The sequence below is a fragment of the Cavia porcellus genome, unplaced genomic scaffold (genome assembly GCF_034190915.1).
Source record: "Cavia porcellus strain 051 isolate PalLab524CR breed Dunkin Hartley unplaced genomic scaffold, mCavPor4.1 scaffold_32, whole genome shotgun sequence".
NCBI lineage: Eukaryota > Metazoa > Chordata > Mammalia > Rodentia > Caviidae > Cavia > Cavia porcellus.
Window position 1 is genome coordinate 17,281,778 of NW_026947515.1, and position 21,771 is coordinate 17,303,548.

Consider the following 21,771-nt stretch of genomic DNA (forward strand, 5'->3'; position numbering starts at 1 on the left):
TGAAGTGCTCTACCATTAAGTTACCTACCCAACCCCTACGTTTAGTTAACCTCCAATTACACCATGCCTGAGCTCATGGATATCCCCATGTCCTAGCCTTCAGAGTTGAGTGACTCCTCTCATTCCTTCTCTTTTCTGATGCTCACTTGCTCAGTGATTGGTGTATAATTCAGCAGGCCAACCTGGCCAGGTGCAGTAACAGCTGCTTTTTCCTTCTTCTCAGCCCCCACCTTGTCTTTTCTCTCTCCCTTGTGAACCCCACATTCCTCTTTGCTGCCATTTCAACTTTCACAAAGCTTGTAATATCCTCATTTCTCAGGAGCCTCTCATCTGCCCACTGCCAAGAAAATGATGTTTAAGGCTCTAAGTTTGGAAGAGTCAGTATCTTCCTGGATCAGGGTCTGCATGGTAATGTAGGAGGGCTGGTGAGCGAGGGTGGAGTATGACTGGTCATCTTCTTTGGAGCCAGTCAGACCCTGACAGCCCTCTACACCCAGGGTGGGTGGAGGACGGAAGTGGTAAGAATGACCAAGGTGAAATGCCCCATCAAGGAGGTGGGAGAAGGAGGAAATAAAGTGAGTTGATGTAAAGAAAACAGACATCTGCTATTTCTTTAGTACAGAGATCCTTCCTTATTCTCCAAACACAATCTCTTAACCCTCCACCAAGGCCTTCCACACCTCTCTCATTGTGTGGAGTCTAATTATTTCAGATCTCCTTCACCCTGCTGGATTCATGGTGGTTGGTTGGCACTGGCACGAGTACATTTTTGCTGAGGGAATACATGAGGGGATAAGAATACAACAAGGAGAGAGGTGCGTTTATATTGAAGATCCTCAGAAAAGCTCAAAACTAGGAATCATCCAGAATGTCCCCTCATAGTAAGAAATGGTAAACAGCAAATAGACAAGGGAGATGTAGGTCATGCATGGTTCTTCTCGCCTTGTGAATAAAGCCCAGGGAGCCAGTCCTGCAACTCCATCTGGCCTGCTGGCTACAAGCGTACTGCATGGTAGACTCACAAGTACGCTCATTAAATATGCAGAGGATACTAAATTAGGTGACATTCTGAATCCTCTGGGAACACGAATAAGATTTAAAGCAACCTTGACCAATTAGGGAAACAGACACATTGAAATTAGTGGAAATCAGTGGAAAAAAGCCCACAGCAGTGTATGAGATACACATCTCAGTTGCTGGTGTAGACTTGAAGTTAATTTCACCCGGGCTCTTATCCTTTAACTGATGGAGGCAGCAGTGTGAAAGACAATGTTTTGGAGTCAGCTCTGGGTTCAAAGCATAGAATTCCTCCTTGTTGCATCCATGAATCGCTATCCTGTGACCTCCCTGACCTTTGGTTGCATTATTTTGAAAAGTCATATAATAACATTTATTTTGCAAAGCTAAGTGCTACTAGTATGAAACAGTAAGGACACTCATCAGAGAGCCTGGTGTGCCTTAAGAGCTTTGTACCTTGAATTCAGGTTCCCCAGACTCTCCAAGTCTACTTCAAGGGCAAAATGAAACAAAACGAAACACCACAGAGCAGGAAAGATGCTTTGATTGTGCGAGTGTCTGTGTGTCTGTGTGTCTATATGTGTGTGCTTAGCAGACAGGGCCCAATAGTGTCTGACCATAAAGTGGTCAGCAAGAAGAAACGTGCTCCAATTCATGTAGGAAAGAGTGCAGTCTGACATGAGGGTGATCTAGCAGCAGGATGGAAGCTCAGTGAAGTTCTGCCCTGGTAGCCCAAGGAGGCTGGGTGAGGAAAGGGGGTCTTGAGCAGGGTTTGCATCCAAGGGAGACAGAGCAGCTGAGGACAAACGAGGGAAGAGGCCACTCACCCGAGGATCCTCCCAGCTATCTTTGAGCCATAGATGTCACACTGGTGCAGTGGACCCACGTAGCCCGAGGCATTGCACAGAGCTTCATGCAACTGGAACTGGAGCACCGTGCTAAGGAAATATCTGGAACACAAGGGCAGGTTGGGGGACAGGATCAGGGTTGAGAAACCCCAGGCCACTTCAGCCTAGGCAGCTCCAGTTTGCAAAGGCCAATGGGTGCATGCCAACAATCACTCCACCTGAGTGCAGGCTGCCTGAGCAAGGTCCTGCCTTACGTTGGCCTAGAATACAAGGACCTTCCTTGTGTACCTTTGTGAACCAGTGGTGAATCCTACCCTTACCTTCCCCTTTCCTTTCTCCCCTGGTGGCAGCAGGGAGGATTTAGATTAGAATATTCCCACCTTCTCTGCCCTTCACCCAGGATCTAATGGAGAAACCCAAAGGACTGCAGGGCACAGACCTAACAAGGCTGTACAATCAGGTGGGAAGAGGTAGGCAGAGGAACGGGTAGCATTTGAACCCAGGGCCTTGCTAGAGACCATCAGCCTCATCCCATGCCTCCCAAAGCCCACCTCCAGAGCTGACTCTGCTGATAGGGCCCAGAGCTTTACTGCATGTAGGGCACACTGGCAGCAACATGGAACTTGGCAGCAGGGTCAAAGTCATCCTCTATCCGAGGAACACGTGGGCACAGGCCTTGGTACTCTAACCCGCCAGGAGAAAAACAAGGTCCTGCTAGAGGCCCCTGAAGGATCTCAGAACATAAGGTTTTTCCAAGCTCCTGTGAGTGTCTGTTGAAATTGGACCTGGCATGCAGATAACAGTGGACATATTTTCATTCATTCAATAACTGAAAACACCTGGGATCGGGAATCAAAATAAAACCATAAGAGCAGATAACATCGACTGAGCACTTCCTCTGTGCACTGAGCTGTGTTTATGGACTCCTGCACTCTCTCAACACAGGCCTGGTCTCTGGAGAGGTGTCACAGAGGAAAGGAGCAAGGCCAAGTCTCTGCTTGCATCCATCCTAATGAAAGGGAACAGATTTTGGATCAGTAATGAGGTAATTTCCTCTAGTAAATAGTGCCAAGAAGACAACAGAGAAACACGCCTGTGGCATGGTACTACTATTATTGTGTGCATTGTACAGATGAGGAAACCAAGATTTAGATATCAAGGAAGTGGCCTTAGGACCCAGCACTAGTCACTGGCAGACTGACTAGGTGAGGCTGTTTTGTTCCTCTGCACTGTGCTGCTGTGGGAGATTGTGGGACTGTCACTGAGTCTTCTTATACAATGACTACAAAATGGAATAAAATGATCCATCATAGGGATCTGACAATGTCTATGCTCCCATATACAACTCAATGTTGTATTGTTGGTTCATTCCCAGGGGTGAGTAGACTGTTGTGAGGTCCTCTGTGGGTTCCTGGCTCAAGGTCCAGGGAGCAAACCCTCACTCAGTCCTGGGGCTCATTGGCTGGTTGGTGGTGGGCGTGGCTGGTAGAGAAAGGACAATGTCCTTGTGGATACCTCAGATAGCAGGGGTAGTGAGGGGAAGTGCTCTTGGAGGAAACAAGGTCCGGGCATTGCCCAGTCCACCAGAGATATGCCCTTGAAATCATGGACTGGGGGTAGGAGAACAACAGGAGCAGGAGGAGCACCCAGTTCTGCCCCTGCTAGGGTGGGACTTCAGCCTGGACATGTGGCCTGTCAGTGCTGGCTACCACTGCTGGGAAATGACCATTTTGAATGAGCACAACACAGAGCGATAGCAAAGGAGCTGCAGGTCTTACACAGTAATCCATGTCATCCTGTGTCCAGCAGCCTTAAGCCAGTCATTCTGACACCTGGTGGATATGGAGAAGCCCTGCTCATCCGTATTATTATCCAACCAAATGCCCTGCCTAACTGTGGGTGGACTCCTTTGATAGCTTTGGGATGCCAAGCCTCTGGCAGCCAGGCCTGTGTGTTAGGGAAGCGAGCCTGCCTCCCTCCTATGGTCACTCTTTCCCAGAGGACAAGTGCTGAGGCCCTGTTCATCTGTCTCACTCTGGGCCTCATTGTGGGAAGAGGGAGGTAGGGAGGTGAGGGGGCCTGCCTTGTGGTCAATCTTCTGTTCTTGAAGAATTCTAGGAGCAATCCTGATGGGAGTTTCCCAGCCTACCAGTTAGCAGGGGGAACCTGCCAGGATGCCTTTTTCACAGATGAGACTAAAGCTGGAGAGATTGAGACCAGTTCAGTGCCAGTGTCACATTCAGAAGGAGGCTTCAGGATTCCCCACATTTGGCTCTATGCACTACAGCATGGGTGCTTTTGTCTGCTGGCTGCAAACATCCCACACTGCCTTGGGGCTTCTCATAGCCTGAGATTCACCAACATTGTACCCCACTCTGCTTTAAAAGGAGAGGCCAACATCACCCTCTGGCAATGGTGGTCACGTGTGAGGATGGAGCTGAAAATCCAAGGCAGCACCTTCCCACCTGAGGTTCCACCACTCCTGGTTGTAGATGTTCTTCTCAATGGTGCCATCAAAGACCCTCCAGCGATACAGGTCCATTAGATAGCTGAAGGGGATGAAGGCAATCTTCTGCAGGGCCATGCCCATCAGGTAATTGACTTCCTCCTCTGGGGATGAGGTCAGGGCAATTAGAGGTTGGCTCCAGAGCTCTCCCTTCCTTTACCCATGCCTGGATGGCCCCACCCACTCCCCTCAAGCTGCAACCCCAGGCTCAGGCTGCCTTCCTATTGTCCCTTTGGTCCCCACAACCTGAGTCCTGCTGCAGGAGGTTGATCAGGCCTGTGGTAGACAAGTGCCTGTGGGAAGAGGAAGAGCGTGTGACCTTTGCCCCCACAGCCTCTTCAAAAGCCGGGTTGGCATCTTCACGGAAAATTACAGACAGGTTCTGGTATTGCATGAAGTATTGGATATGAACCATCTGCTGGAAGACTGAGAGCAGGTCTTCTATGGTCACTTCAGTGCATTTCTTTATCCTAGAGTTAAAGGACAAGGATCAAGAGCATGAAAATGACCTGGGAAGGTTGGCACACTTCTCCATTCATCCTCTTTAAGTATCTGGCATGAACAAGCTGGAGATCAGAGGGCTTTGGTTGCTATCTTTTCCCACTCCAAGCCCCATATCCAATCAGTGACCAAGACCATGGCTTCCACGTCCATCTCCTCTTCTGTACTTTTGGCTTACATCTCCACTCCTTTGGCTGGGCCTTCATCTGCTTATTCCTCCCTTATGTGGCCTATGACAGGCAGATGTGGGATGGGAGGAGGATGTGGAATTGTAGTGTTGATGATAGTTACCTGAAGTCATTGCCAGTGTAGAAGTCCCAGGCAGAGGTCTGACATTCCACCGCCCGCCCATCGGTCGGACTCTCCAGCATTGACTTTTTCCAGAAGTCAGGTGGAACAGATAGCATCCCCAAGGAGGTGAAGTGCATCTTGTTCCCATGACCAAGAAAACAGCAAAGCTGGGAGAAGCTCTGTGCCATTCACAAGCAAACTCCATATTATGACAGCAATGGTTTAAAGGTTGGGCATGGAGTGTTCAATCTGGAGTCTCCACCCATCCGCTGGTAAACTGTCCCAGTTTTATTGGTGAGGAGGTCTCCTCTGAGGTTCAGAACAGTGAGCTACAAAGCCAAGCAGAGAACTTAGGACTCTGGACTTTTAAATCAGAACTCCTCTTTTCCACTTGGGTTCATCTGCAAGTAGAAAGAGTGCGGTGGGATTGGCGCCCCTGTTGTTTTTTTTATGGGTACTGGGGATTGAACTCACAGCTGCCTGCTTGCAAGGCAGGTGCTTATGCGCTGAGCTAAATCCCCAATCCCCTGGTTTTTTTTTTTTTTTAATGTGTTTTTGAGACAGAGTCTTGCTATGCAGTTCAGGCTGGGCTTGAGCTCACTTTGTAGGCCAGGCTGGTCTCAAACTTGCAATTTTCTTCCTTCTTCAGCCTCCCAAGTGCTGGGATTACAGGTGTGTGCCACCATGCTCAGTGGAGCCACTCTTGGATCTGAACCAGAGACTGATGAGACCCAAGTGCTAGGGTTGCCTCTAAATAGATGGGTAGAATGATGGATGGGTACATGGAGTGTGGATAAATACATGAAAGTGACATTTCTGCGTCTTCAGGCTCTGCAAACCCAATTGTTTGTGTTCATCTGAATTGCCCTCTTATATTCACATGTTTTGGTCTTTCTTTTCTTCTTTCGCGGGACACATGTTCATCCCTGGAGCTATTCAAAGCATTTCTTCTCACCTTTAGACCTGCTACTGCAGAAAAGCTGAGCATTACATGTGTGCAGTCAAGGGAGCAGCAGGGTAGAAACAGATGCAGATATTCGGGTCAGGGTGCTTGTCCATGTGTGTTTCAGCACCAGCCACAGCCTTCAGCCCTCTGCCACATCTTGGTTCCTGTCCAGTACTCTGACACACATGGTCTGAGGAGCGCAGCTCCATCTTTCCTCCAAAGAGATCCTTCCCATTTTCCTCCACTCACAGACGCCCCCTGTCCTGTATCATTCTCAGCCCACGCCCACCTGAGTTGTGACCATGACCAGAGAACCTGACCCAACAATCCCCAAACATGCTGTGGTCACAATATATTTGAAATACAAGAAAAGCAAGACAAAAATCAGTGACACTTCTGGTTAAACTGCTCAACAGAGCTCATAGGGAAGTGAGCTTCAAGCCTGAAAACATGCATGCATGATAAAAACATAGTGAAAATACAAAACAAAGATTGAAAATACAAAATACAGAGCTGAATTGGACAGGACGAAAGGCAACTCTCAATTGCTAGAGATGAGGAGGTCATCTGCGGCACCTAACTCAAAATACAATGAAATCCAAAAAGAAAAATCTAATAAAATTTTTAGAAGATGACAGGGGCAAAGTTTAATGACATTGGTTTTGGCATTGATTTCCTGGACATGACACGAAAAGCACATGCACAAAAGGACGAACTGAACTTCATCAAATTTAAAAATCTTTATGCATCCAAGAACATCATCAAAAGTAAAAAGTAGGAAACCTAAAATGGTGGAGTAGAGGCTGCCAGCAAAGTGTAGACTTCCGGGGTCTAGAGTCAAACTACAATGTAGAGAAGAGAAGGAAGGAGGTGAATGGGGAAGGAGCTGCTAGGAAGACTGGAAACTGCAAAGCCAGAGAGATGAACCAGTGCAGGGGTTCAGGAATGGGGAGGGCTCCAAGCTCCCCTCAGCTCCTGGGAGGGGCATCTGCCCAGGAGAGATGGGGGTGGCTCTAGGGAGAGACACTGAGAGAAGCCCTCAGCTACTATAAACTGCAAAAACACAGTATTTTATTCTGAAAGTGGCCCTTTTGTAAAGCAGGATGAAGTTGGGGAGGAAGTGCAGTTTGGTGCCTGCCACATTTGAGAGGATTTAACCCAGAGCCATTTGAGGAGGGATTAATTATTTGGGACTGAGCCCAGAGCAACTGCAGAGCAGATCTGGTGTCACCCTTCCGCAGTGACTGGGTGGGAGATGGCCCCAGGATGTATTAGTGAAGGTGTGCAGGCTGGCCAGAGCCCCCTGGGAGTTTAAGCTCAGACCAGGAGGGATGTGGGTGTCCCAAACTCCATGCTGAGAAACCAGACCAGGCAACTATGACTTAGAGAAGGGCTGGGTCTGCAGGTACAGGCATTAGGTCTAGCAGACTGCCTGATTCTCACCCCACCTACATCTACCTCGGAATTCAGCTGTGTTTCTAACATGAGCAATGGTACAGTTCCATTTGGGTGGTTGCCATGGCCTTGGGCATATAAAGGGGCCTCTGGAGCAGGAGTGGGGACACCTCACAAATCCACAGGCTGAAAGCTAGTGGGAGAAAACTGACTTGGGGTGCACAGAGGGACAAGGAAAGTGGGAGCTGCTAGAGTGAGCGCAGCCTCCAGGCCGACACCATTGACTGCCCATGTCCAGCAGAAAAGGCAGGGCAGCGTCCAACATCCATACAGAAATGTAAGTGTGGAAGCAAAACAGGTCTCAACAATGACTCACTGTCCCTCCTCATGTTTTCTGGGTGCCAAAGCTGCAGACCCTGGAAAGCAAAGACTCATTCAAAAGCACAGGGGACTTTTTTTGGATTTTGGATTTTTTGGTCTTCTTTCTTTCTTTCTTTCTTTTTTTCCCTTCTTTCCTTTTTGAGACAGGGTCTTAATATGTAGTTGAGGCTGGCCTTGAGCTCAGTTTGTAGTCCAGGCTGGTCTTGAACTTGCAATGACCCTCCTTCCTCAGTCTCCTGAGTGCTGGATTTACAGGTGTGCTCCATCACATCCAGCTGGACCTTCTCTTTTTTTTAGGGTGTGAGTGTGTTTTCCTTTTCTTTTTTGGCTTTTTTTTTTTTTTTTTTTTTGCACTAGGGATCAAACTCAAAACCTCATACTTGCCAGGCCGGCACTTATGCAGCAGAGCTAAATCTCTGGTGCCTCTTCTTTTAGCATTTTTTTTTTTTAAAGAAAAGGAAACAAAAAAATACATGGAGATAAAAAAGGGTAGAAATAATACAAACTTACAGAAAAACAAACAGTAAGAAATTGCTGATTGATAAGTTACACATTGTCATCTTAGAAATAGCTGTTCATGTTATAGAATTAAAGTATTTAGAATGACATTCAAAAAGTGACACTACAAACCGTTCTGCTCTCTGATCGAACAAAAGCTCAGTAATATGGTTATCAGTCCTACACATTTGTTTTACATCTCAAAGAAGGTAAGGTTAAACATATCAAAACAGAACAAAGCAGTTAAAAAAACAATTTAAAGAAATACAGATTTCAAAGCAAGTCCACTGGAGATCTTCATTGTCTATCTAACTGTCTCTAGTTTCTTACAAATAGTTGTCCCCATCTTCACCCACTTTATATACTTATTGCATATTATAGAACTAATCAAATCATTGGAGGCTTTTTAGGTCCTCAATTCCAAATTAGGGAAGACAATAGCAACTACCATCACATCTCTCATTCTCTTTGTGATAGCTGTCCCTATCTCTACATATGCTGAAATTGAACTCAAGAAACCAGTCCAATGTCATTCTAATCAGCGAACAATAGTATTGCTAGAATTTATATCATAATGCTACAAAATTAGCCTCGGGTTTCTTAGCGTCTCTTCCTCAGAGTATCTGTTCATTACATCTTGCATTATATAATCTGTTCCTGTAAATAATTAAAAAAAAACCCATGTGTGAATTTATACATATATATCTATCCTCTCTGTATTATAGGGAAAACCAAGTCATAGCAAGATAGCAAAACAATTTCCTAGAAAAACATGCAATGGATAAGACATATAAGACCACAATATAGATGATTTTCCGTAGTTACTATGTTTTCTCTTGTTATTTTCAATAGATTTGTCCACAACACTGGCTTATTATAGTTAAACATAGTATCACCTATTTTTACAAAAACTTAACTTTGACAGCATTGTAGGATTTGAGAGCTGTTACTAATTAATACCAGTATGGATATCCTTTACATCTTGTCATCCTCAGAGTAGTTTCCTCTACTTTTAGGGTTGATACTAACAAGCATACCAATTTCAAATAAAATCAGCCAAGGCCAACCCATAGTCTTATGATTCAGATTCAATTAAGATCAGTCATAGGAAGACAATGTAAGTAATACAGGATTTCAGTTTAAGTTAATAGGAAAGTAAGGATAGTTACCATGGTATAACCTGCTATTTTTGGGTCAAGATGTCTGTGCCCTCAAATCTGACATGAGTGGACAGACCAGAACAAATTAAATTCAAACTAAATATGGCAATAAGACTACTGTGTCTTTTAAATCCTTATACACCAGTAACAATGACCTCTGCCTTTTTTTTTATAGAGTTTCAGAGCTGTCTATACTAAAGACTATAGCTTACTGTCTCTGCCTCATGTCTGCTACTCCACTTTTCTGCTATAATTTGTCCACCTTATTCCCTCATTCCACTGTCTGCCCCATTCACTGAGGCCTCTCTGCCACTGTTGCCGGAATCCTGGTATCTCTTCCTCTCTTTCTCTGTAATGTCCTTCAGCACTCTCTGTAGGGTTGGATTGGTGGCCACGGACTCCCACAGTTCCTCCTTGTCTTGGAAGTATCTTATTTCTCCATTAATTTTGAGAGAGTGTTTTGATGGGTATATGAGCTTTGGTTGCATATTATTTTCTTTTTTTTTTTTTTTTTTTGGTCTTTTTTGTTTTTGCCGGTACCAGGGATCAAACTCACGACCGCCTGCTTGCAAGGCAGGCGCTTATGCCGCTGAGCTAAATCCCCAGCCCCGCATATTATTTTCTTTCAGGACTTGGAATATTTCTCCCCACTCCCTTCTTGACTTAAGAGTTTGTGTTGATAAGTCTGCTGTTATTTTGATAGTTTTCCCGTTGTAGGTAATCTGCATCTTTTCTCTGGCTGCTTTTAATATTCTGTTCTTTTGGTGGATTTCTGGAATTTTGATTATTATATGTCTAGGCGTAGATCTGTTTTGGTTGTAGGTAGCTGGTGTTCTGTATGCCTCATTTATCTGGATATCATCTCTTTTTGCTATACATGGGAAATTTTGCTTTAATATATCTGTGAATATTCTTTGTATTTCATTTTGGTTGCTCCTGTTTCCTCACTCACATTCTTTATTCTTAAGTTATGTATCTTTTTGTCATCTTCTAGTTTTTGAATTGCTTCTTTCTGGTTCCTTGTTATTTTTAAGAGGTTTTTTCTTTCATGATCATATGCCATAAATCTCTCTTCAAGTTTCAGAAGGCTGTCTTTAGTTTCTGTCAAGGCATTTTGCCAATATTCAATGTTGTTTTTAGTTTCCTGGTATTCTCTTTGGATCTGTTTCATGTATTCAAAGTTATGTTTAAATTCTTCTTCAGAAGTTTCTCTTTCTTTTCTGATTTCCTCAGTTCTTCCATCTGTGTTCTCCTGGGCGGGGCTTGTCATTTCTTTAATTAATCTCTTTATATCTTGCCTCTCTTGGATCAGGAGTACAGCTTTAAATTCATCTATGAGATCATGAAGGTACTTTTTAATTTCGGCTAATGCTGTGTTGAGCAATGGATGGTTACTGTGCTTGTTCTCTTCAGTGTTTACTTCTCCTGGGCTTATTTTCTCTTGTTGGGCAGCTGGAGATTTTTTAAAATTTTTATCTCTTGTCATGTTTCTGGTTTCTTTCAGACTGTCCTGGGGTTCTCTGGCCCTCTCCAAATTGCTTAGGGCCTTTCAGAAGCGTGCTGACTTGAATTTTTGCTGTCCTCCCCAATTTGCTGTTATCTGGGGTAGGCTGGGATGCAGGGGCGGTACAGGCTAGTCTCTAGCCTCTGTGCCAGTTAGTTCCTAAATTAGGCTGTACTTTCTGGTTGTCACTGAGTTGTGACTATTTTGTATCTGCTTATTGGGCCCCAAGCAGAGGCTTGGTTTAGCCCCAGTAGCTCCTGCCGGTTCTCTTTGTACCAGAAGCAGCTGACTAATGTCACTATGGCACAGGGTTCTGCCCAAATCCCAGCTGTTCTCTTCCAGACCTCTCTGTGACAGGAGCACCAGAACAGCAGATCTGCCCAAATCCAAGATGTCTCCCACTAGTTCTCTGAATGACACTGAAGCCAGCATGTACTCAGGCTTTGCCCAATTTCAAGATGTCTTCCACCAGCCCTCCCTACAGGGGGACTCAGTGATGTCACCGAGCTGTAGGTTCAGCCCAACTCTAAGATGTCTGCCACCAGACTCTGTGTTATTGATGTCCCCGTGGTGGCGGGCACGGCCCAGTTCCAAGATGTTCTCTGGCCAACCCCAGCAGCCGCGGGGTCCCCCATACTCACCAGGGTCCAGCGCAGGTCCTCCTCCCAGGTCCACTGCACACCACGCCGCCCACCTTTCCCACGCTTCCAGCACAGTGTGGAACGGTCAGAAATCTGCTCAGCGTTCGGCTTTGGAGCTCCAGAGCCTTTCATGATCTCCTCTGCTGCAGCAGGGCAGTCCTGGCTGCTTCTTGGGGTCCTAGGTCTCAGTTTCCAGCAGTCACCAAAAGCCAACACAGCTTTTCCTGCTGGGTCCACGGGTCAGTTTGTTGATTTAAAGGTGCGGGATTTGCAGCCTCCCATTATCAGCCTTCACAGTCTCAGCACTACTTTAAATCCTCCAGCTGCACTGTCTTGGTTAATAAGAATCATTATCCATTTGTCTGGCCTTCTCCATGTTGTCATATTCTAGCTTCTAATATGATTTCTCCGGAAAGACTCTCCACCTGATCCCCTAGCTAGCTGCCATTTTCTAGAGGCCCACATTGCTTAACTCTTTTTAAGCTTTTTATTGTCCTTGTTTTGCTGGGTTTTTTTGTTCTTATCTATTCCTTTTATCTAATTATTGATTACTTTTGTCTAATTAATTTCCTTTTTTCTGTTTCATATTTATTTTTCAAAAATTACTTCGCTCATTCTCTCATCTCATCCCTGCCCCCTCCATCATTATTATTATAATCATTAAGCTTTATTCATCTTTAATATTTAGTTAATTCTCTGCTATTATTTCTTTTTGATATTTCTAATTTTATTTAAAGAAAGACTAAACACAACAGAAAATGGTTAGAAATAATACATACGTTCAGAGAAAAAAATAAACAGTAAGAAATCACTAGTTGTTGTTTAAATGTTGTCGTTTTACAAACAGTTGTTCCAGATACAAAAATGGAACTTGTAAAGTGGGAATTGAAACAGTGAGACTGTGAACAGTTCTGTTCAACTGTCCAACAAAAACTTAGTAACAAGGTTGTCAATCCTATACACTTAAACATACATGCAGTTATCCATAGCTTCATTTATGTTTAGATTAAACAAACTAAAGCAGGTTAAAATCATTCTGAACAAACAATAACAGTATTGCTGGATTTCACATCATGACACTCCGTGATCAGCACTGGGTACTGTAGTGTCTTTTTTAAAAAAAATTTAATTTAAAGAAAGACTAAACAAAACAGAAAATGGGTACAAATAATATATAATTTTAAAGAAAAAAATAGTAAGAAATCACTAGTTGATGATTATATATTGTCTTCTTACAAATAGTTGTTCAAGATACAAAAATGGAACTTGTAAAGTGGGAATTCAAACAGTGAGACCGCAACCAGTTCTGTTCAACTATCCAACAAAAACTTAGAAATATGGTTATCAATCCTATACACTTAAACATACATGCAGTTATCCATATCTTCAATTATGTTGAGATTGAATAAACCCAAGCAGGCTAATATCACTCTGAACAAAGAATAATATTATTGCTGAGTTTCACATTATGACACTCCAGGATCAGCACTGGGTATTTTAGTGTCTCTTTTTCTTCAAAGCATCTGTTCATTTCTTCATGTGTCATATGATCAGTTCTCATAAACTGTTTATAGATTCTACACATGCATGAGTCTTAACATGTATATCTATCCTTTGTATATTAGAGGGAGAAACAAAACAAAGCAAGGCAAAACAAAACATATTCCTATAAACACATGAAACAAAATAATCATATAAGACCGTTGTACAAAGAGTTCTACCATGGTTCCTGTGTTGTCTCCTGTTATCTCCAGTAGAATTGGCTATATCATCAGACATAGTATAATTGAATATGTCAGTACATAACAATATTAATAAAAACACAACTTTGTATATAGTATAGAACTTCAAAAACCAGCAGTTATCAAACCAGAATGTGTATCGTAGAGTCTTGTCATCTTCAGTATAGTTGCCTGTACTCTTAGACTTGATACTATCAATCATATCAGTTTTGAATAAAATCTTCTCTGCCTCATTTCTGTTATGCTCATTTTTTTCCATCAGTTGTTTGCTTATCTTCTTCATTCTGTTTTCTGCTCCATGAGCTGAGGCCTCTCTGCCACTGTTCCTAGAATCTTAGTACTTTTCTCTCTCTCTAGAATGCCCTGCAGTATTCTCTGTAGAGTTGGACTGGTGGTTGCAAATTTCCCAAGTTCCTCTTTGTCTTGGAAGCATCTTGTTTCTCCATTAATTTCTAGAGACAGTTTAGGAGGGTATATCAATCTGGAATGGAGGTCAATTTCTTTCAGGGCTGGGAATATTTTGCACCAGGCTCTTCTTGACTTGATGGTTTGAGATGGTTGAGAAGTCTGCCATTATTCTGATGGTCCTTCCTCTGTAGGTTATCTGTTTCTTTTTTCTAACAGCTTTAAATATTCTGTTCTTATATTGAATTTCTGGGATCTTGATTATTATATGTGTGGGTGTAGCTCTGCTTTGGTTGTAGGTGGCTGGAGTTCTGTATGCCTCATATATCAGAATATCATTTCCTTTTCCTATGTTTGGGAAGTTTTCTTTGATTATTTCTGTGAATAACCTTTGTCATTCCTTTGTTTGTATCCTAGCTTCTTCATTTACATTCTTTATTCTCAAGTTATAGATCCTTTTGTCATCTTCTAGCCTTTGTATTGTTACTGCTTGTTTCCTTGTTATTTTTAAAGAGTTTTTCCTTTCATACTCCCACACTGCAAAATTGTCCTCCAGTTTGGATAATCTATCATTGGTTTTTTTTCAAGCTGATTTGTCAGCTTTCCATAGAGTTTTTAATTTCCTGTGATCTCTTTGAATCTGCTTCATGTATTCTATATTTTTTTTATATTCTTCATCAAATGGTTCTCTCCTTTGTTTGAGTTCCTCCCTTCTTCCGTTTGTGTCTGCTTGAGGGGTGCTTAGTATCTCTTTTATTAATCTTCTTATATCTTGCTTTATTTGGCTAAATATTTCACTTTTGAACTCGTCTATGAGGTCCTGAATATATCTCTTTATGTCCACTGGCTTGTGTCTAATATTGCATGTTTACTGTTCTCATTCTCTTTTGTATTTACCTGTCCTGTGTCAATGTTCAGGCCTGGGGACTTTTTGTTGTTGCTTTCTCTTCCCATCTTTTTTGCTTCTTCCAGGAGGCCCCAGTTTCTTTCTTTGTTGGTTACAATTCTTCTGAAGCATGCTGGCTAGATGACCCTTCACACTGCAGTGTGCTAGTGAGTTGCAGACAGGGACAGTGTTTGCTGGCCCCTCCCTCTGGATCAGTCAAACTGCTGTGGCCTGCAGTACTGTATTACTTTGTGCCGCCTCCCCTCTGGACCAGCCAAACCTCTGTGGCCTGACTGGGCCAGTGTGGTTAGTGTGCCCAGCACTGTAGGGACTTGTCCTCGGATAACCTATTGGGTCTCAGCCAGGTCATGTGACCCAGGTCTAGCTCACTCCACCAATCCCATTTGAGAAAGGAACAACTGACTGAAGTCACTGCTGCCCCTTGTACCTGCCAGTCCTGCCGGGTCTCAGAATGTCATCTGCCAGAGCTCCCCTGTTTATGGAATGGCTCCACTCCCGTCACTCACCACAGGTTGATGTAGGCACCCTGCCAACTCAGCCTCGATTCTGCCAACCCACGGACTCAATGCAAGTGCACCTCCAGTGAGTCGAAGTGTTGGGACCTCGGATGAGTCAGCAAGTTGCAGCGGGACCTTGGCAAGTTGTCATGGTGGGACCCCGGCAAGTCACAGTGGGACCTCGGATGGTCAGCAAGTGGCCTTAATTTCTTCTTGGGACGAGAGAATTCATCTCCCTCTATTGGGGCTCCTGACTTTGTATTATGTTGAATTCTAAGTTGCCTATCTCAGGGAGCTTCTGTAGCCAGGTGTTATCTATGTGCCATCTTTGCTCCTCCCCTCTCTCTCTGCTATTATTGTTGAATTATTTTTTAATATTTTTTTGTTTCTTTTTTCTTTGAAACAGGACCTTGCTGTGTAGCCCAGGCTGGTCTCGAACTCATAGCAATCCTCCTGCCTCAGCCTAATTTCTAGGGTTACAGGCATGTGTCATAGGCCTGGCTTATTTCTACTGTTATTAAAGGTATAGTTGCATTTAGTATACGTTCGTCCTATGTCAATATGTGGTTTGTCTTTGTGTTTATACTAGAATGATAGATCTCTTTCCTATGATTAAGCTAGATGACTATGGACATGTACCTCTACAAATTGTTAAGTAAAATAAATCTTTCCTCCTTAACTGTGGGTGTGGGATAGTTTTATGCTAGCAATGATGAAGCAACTAAGATATATGGGAAAATAATTTCACATACAGATAAATGAGGCATAGAGAACCCCAAATAGCCAAGATCAGAAAAGAACTTCTCCATAACATGTTATTGTCAAAATCCAACCCAGATGTCCAAACCAGGGCAGACTCTGAAATGCTGTTAGAGAACCCAACAAATTATTATAAAGATAAGTCCATTAGAATTACAGCAGATTTCTCAACACAAACTTTAGAGGCCAAGAGTATTTGGAGTAAAGTGTTCAAGCTCTAAAACAAAACAAAAACAAACAAAAATCCAAGCTAGCGTGATATATCCTGTAAAACCATTTTTCAAATTGATGAAGAAATAAGGTCTTTCTATAGCAAAGAGCATTTTAAGAAATTCATAGCTACTTAGCCACACTCCAAAAAAAAATTCGTAAGGGTATCCTAGAAAGAAAATGAATCTTACAATATAAAAAGTCTAGTAGAAGGAATGTATCAGGTAGGCTGAGGGAAAGAAGAAAAACAGGAATCACCAACTGTAAAATAAAGCAATAGCAAGAATAAGTTAATATCTTTCATCCTTTTTTAAAACTTCATTTTAAAGAGAGTAAAATTAAACATAACAAAATAGAACAAAAGAAAACAATGTAAGAGACACAGATTTCAAAGCAAGACAACTCGAGATCTTCATTGTCTATCATATTGTCTCTTGTTTTCATCTGAATAGTTATCCATATCTTCACATACAGCGAATTCACATGAAACAACATAGTATAGAACTGATCCAAACAGAATGAGGAAGGCATTTTAGGTCTTCAAGACCAGACCATAGGGAAGTCAACAATGGCTGTCATAGTGTCTCTCATTCTTTTCAAATTAGCTGTCTACACCTTCATTTATGTTGAAATTAAACAAAACAAAACAGACTAAAGTCACTCTGAACAAAGAATAATGGTATTGCTGGATTTCACATCATGACACTACAGAATCAGCACTGGGTACCTCAGTGTCTCTTTGTCTTCAAGGTAGTTGTCCATTTCATCGTGAAGTATATAATCAGTTCTCATAAACTGTTTAGAAGTTCTACACATGCATGAGTCTCTACGTATATTTCTAACCTTTCTGATTACAGGGAAAAACAAAGCATATCAGGACAAGACAAAACAAATTCGTATAAAAACATGAAACGATAAAGTCATATAAAACCACAGTACAAGGTGATCTACAATGGTTACAGTGTCGTCTCTTGATATCTTCAATAGAATTGTTCATATCATCAGACAGTATAATTGAATATAGCAGTACATAACAATATTAATAAAAACAAAACATTGTAGACAGTGTAAAACTTCAAAAGCAGGTAATAGTCAAACCAGAGTGGGTATCCTAGTGAATTTGTCATCTTCAGTGTAGTTGCCTATACTCTCAGACTTGATACTATCAATCATAACAGATTTGAATAAAATCTGTCAATACAAAACAGCAATCTAACCAACCAGATTCAACTAAGATCAGTCATGATAAAACAATGTAAGTTATACAGGGCTTCAGATTAAGTTAATAGGAAATTAAGGATGATTACCGTACTGGATCTTGTTTTTGGGATAACTGTCTGTGCCCTCAAATCTAGTACAAGTAGACAACTGGAACAGAATATAATCCACCTAAACAGCAGTGAGAACAATGTTGGTTTTAAAACCTGATACACTATTAACAATATCCTCTGCCTTCTGTTTTAAGACTATTCCTCCCTTTTCCCACCTACAGGGTGGGACACACTTTAGCGCTGCACATTTTGGGTCCCACTAACTCCCTGAGATTTTTGTGGGGGGGGGGGCCAACCTGCTATTTACCTAAATGGTTCCAAACCTTCTCACTCCTGGACTTGATCTCAAGTTGTATTCCTTTACTTACAAAAGCCTCCAGGTTTTCCTCGTTATAGCTGAGTAATTCTCTATTGCGCATAAATATGTCTTTCTAACCTATCTGCAGGTGCTGGTTGTGTTGCCCCTATTTCTCTCTGGCTCCCTGTCACACAGAGCATTGTTTTCTCACATTTGATTTTTGGTTCACAAATCCTTTTTCAGGTTAATTATATTTCCAATAGAGAGCATCTCGGTGGACCCTACCTCCTGCTCTACTCTGCCTTAAAAAAAAAAAATGTATCAAGGCCATCTATGTTAGAGCTTATAGCCAAACTTCTCTGTCTCATTTCTGTTATGCTATTTTCCTCTCGTTGTTTGTCTACTTTTCTGCTTCATTCCGCTGTCTGCCCCGTTCATTGAGGCCTCTCTGCCACTGCTCCTGAAATTCTGGAATTTTTTCCTCTCTTTCTAGAAAGTCCTTTAGTATTCTCTGTAGGGTTGGATTGGTGGTCACAAATTCCCCCAGTTCCTCTTTCAGACAAAGAACTTTCAAAACACACACTGGGAAACGTGTGATATACAGCAGAAGTTTGCAATGATTTTGAGGCTGCATTTATACATTTGATTGCGCTACTGAATGGTAAACTTCCATCCTCTTACAAATCCAAAATCCTCAATTCCGCGTACTGCCCCGTGAAAGAGACCTGCACAACAAAGCTGTGTGCAATACAACACACACACACACACACACACACACACACACACACACACACACGCACGCACAAGTAAACACTTTAGGCTAAGGATCCTGAGGGACAAGAATTGGGAAATGAACTCTATCAGGGTCAAGACATCAGCAAAGCCCAGAAGAGGGTCAGGGCCAAAATGCCGAATAAAAAAGGTCAGGCTGTCTGGGGAGCCGCTGGTGTCAGGAAACTGACCAACTTCCATTTGGCCAAGTTCCAGGTTTGGCGTTTAAATACCTGAAAAGTAGATCTAGGTATGTTATCTGAAAAACAAAACAAAAAAAAAGAATGCACAGTGCAAATATAGTGTGAATCCATTTAAAATATGTGTGGAAGGGCTGAGGATATAGCTCAGTGGCATAAAAGCTTTCCTGGTAAGCACAAGGTCCTGAATTTGATTCCCGGCAACAAGAAAGAAATATATATAAAGGAGCTGGAAAAGTACCCACCAAAATGTCAACAGTACTCATCTCTTGATGTTGCTGTAAAGAGCTTTTTTTTTCTTTATACTTTTCCAAGCTTCCTACATAAACATGTAGAGAAGGTATTAAAATGTCCCTCATAATAACACTCCCCACATCCACGCTGGGGTTTCCCAACGGGTAGTTCCAAGTGAGGTTATGTGTGCTGGGAGGATAAGGAGACAGTCTTTCATGTTAACCCTTTTGGGGGCAGTGTCTGCAGCCACTGCTCCAGCATTCCTCTTTGTGTGTGTGTGTGTGTGTGTGTGTGTGAGTGTGTGTGTGTGCACGCGCGTGGCGCCCCTGTATATTGTGCTGGCACTCAAACCTGCCTTGTGCATAGGGGAGCCAAGTGCTCTACTCCTGAGCCGCAACTCTAGTCCAAGGCTGGTTTATCAGGCTGTTACTCAAGTGATTCTGTCTGGGAACCAAGGAAATCTACCAAGATCAGTGGACTGGCATAATCAGGAGCCCAAGGTAAGACTGGACTAGTCCATACTCTCAGTCAGTCAGGCCCATCCAAGGCACTCACCTTCCAGCAGCCAAAGAGAGGCAGGGGCTTTCCCTCTGAGTGAACCGGGCCATTATTAAAAATGACTAGATCAAGGAGCCAGCACTGATCAGCAAGGGCCCCCATAGCACTTCAACATGTGAAGCCAGGACCCCAGAAGTTCTGCCTCTATTCCCAGCCTCCTAGATCACTGCTGGATCAGTACGTGGGCAGGCAAGGGCCACTTCATGTGGCAGGACACTGTGGCAGCCAACGACCCAGGTTGGAGGGAAGATAAGTCTGAGGCTGGATGGCGTGTGTGCACTACAACAAGAGCTCTGGGGACTCTTTGAGGTTCTTTCTGGATGAAGGTGGAGGTAGCAACCCAGAAAAGGGACCAGCTGGACTTCCAGGATACTGGAGAGCCATCTGTCCCTATCCCTAACTTCCCCATGAGGGACACAGACTCACACGATGAGGATAGGACTTTTAATTGAATTCACAGAAGGACCAGGGGAAACTCCATTTAGACAGCAGGGTACCCAAAAAATGAGGGCAGAGCTGAGGTGGCTGGTGACATAGAGGACAGAAAAGAAGGGGAAGGGGTGGGAGGAAGAGCATGCTGGGATACAATCTTGGCCCACCAAACACATTCACTACCCAATCTCTTGTGGACACTTCCTAGCCAGCCCAGTCTAGCTTGGTCATCTCAAGTGTGTCTCAGATCCACCTCAGAGCCAAACTGGGGCTGGTGGAGACTGTGGTGGCGCCTGCTGAAGAGCTGCTGGGTAAGGCCCAAGGTGGCCACCAGTAGGGCACCACCCAGGAAGAGCAGCACCCACTGGCCCATGCGGGCCTGCTGTGGCTCCAGGTTCATGCCCAAGAAGTTGACATGGCCAGTGTCCGAGAAGAAGTCTGAGGGAGCTGGACAAGGAAGCAAGAAAACAGGGCAGTGGGCAGGGGGATGGGTGGGCCGGGTCTACAGGCTCTGGCTTCCCTGTTCTTTCTCTGAGGTCAGACGTGAGCCTGCCTGGACTGGGGAGGGGGCTCTGTCCTGTCGAACACTGGGGGGGTGGGCCTTGGGCTGGAGGTGGGGTGGGTCGTGATACCAGAGTTTGGTGTCCAGTTGTACTGCGGCCAGCCCAGCTTCTGCCCATGCCACCCGTTTTCAGTGACAAGCCAGTCCATCAGTGGCTTGAAGTAGTTCATCATGGCCAAGGCCGACATGTTGGGCTGACCTGTCATCAGCTTCATGGCTTCTGGCCAAGGTTTACTGTAGCCTAGCTTCATGATGTCCCTGGGGAATCCACCAGAGAAAGGGAAACTGAGTCAGAACAACCCAGGCCCTCTTTCCTCAGCCTGATATTCTTCTTTGTATCCGTCTCTCTGTCTAAACGTTCCTTTAGGAATAGGAAGGTCTGAGACCAGGATCCTCTAGGTCCCCACTGGGCGGGAGGCTGAGGGGAGCAGAGCAGAGTGTGAAAATTGTGAGAGGGCCAGGAACACTTACGCCAGCCGCTTCCCTGCTTCCTTGGACTGGTAGATATCACATTTGTGCAGCGGCCCCTGGTGGCCAGCAGCCTGGCACAGCGCCTCATGGAACTGGAACTGGATGACAAAGCTGACAAAGTACCTGGAGGGGAGGGAAGGTGTGGTGTGGAATGAAGTGGACTGAGGGGCTGTGCTACTGACAATCCAGTCCCTTCTGCCCATGGCAGCCACGCAGGAACCAGCAGAGCAGGACAAGGTGCGGAAATCAGGGGGCTTCTGGGGTTGTCCCAGCGCCTCCCTAGCTGTGGCTGTGCAGATGCCAGAAGGCCACCTCCACTTCTTGAGGCCCCAGGGACCAGCCCCTTGGTGGGAGGCAGCTTGGGGCAGAAGGCTTAGCAGAATGCTTCTGAGTCAGTGACATCTCATCCCGGGATGTATATACACAGCGGCAAGGGGCTGCCAAAGGGGTCAGATGGATGTGTTTAGGGTGGTCTGGGCAGGGAAGCCAGCCTAAAATGATCTTACCTGAAGCAGTAGGAATTCTCAGGTAGAAATGCACCAGTCAAGGCCAGAGCAACTGTTTCAAGCATGGAAGAGTTTTAAATGTCCAGGCCTCTGCTTTTCAACACTGGGCACAAACCACGAGCTGTTCTCCTCCCTGGCATTTCTTTGTCCTGGCTGCTGAATACAGAAACGGATTCTATCAAGTACACTTGGATTGAAAAGCCCTATGTTTGGTGTTGTTACTGACTTCCTTTGGGTGCTAGAGCAATGGTTTTTGGTAT

At 44.1% G+C, this 21,771-nt stretch overlaps 1 protein-coding gene across 1 annotated transcript in view; it reads right to left on the reverse strand.

The window, feature by feature from the left end:
* The window catches only part of LOC100733866 (angiotensin-converting enzyme-like protein Ace3), a 56,800-nt gene that overhangs the window by 2,874 nt on the left and 32,155 nt on the right, over positions 1-21,771 (reverse strand). Inside the window, exons 11-19 of the mRNA XM_063242678.1 lie at positions 21,006-21,131; positions 20,605-20,792; positions 20,211-20,419; positions 5,164-5,300; positions 4,618-4,841; positions 4,331-4,475; positions 3,128-3,132; positions 2,456-2,549; positions 1,845-1,967 (exon numbers count right to left, since the gene is read on the reverse strand). Coding sequence (XP_063098748.1) covers positions 1,845-1,967; positions 2,456-2,549; positions 3,128-3,132; positions 4,331-4,475; positions 4,618-4,841; positions 5,164-5,300; positions 20,211-20,419; positions 20,605-20,792; positions 21,006-21,131 — 1,251 coding nt within the window. The remainder of the gene's footprint in view (positions 1-1,844; positions 1,968-2,455; positions 2,550-3,127; positions 3,133-4,330; positions 4,476-4,617; positions 4,842-5,163; positions 5,301-20,210; positions 20,420-20,604; positions 20,793-21,005; positions 21,132-21,771) is intronic.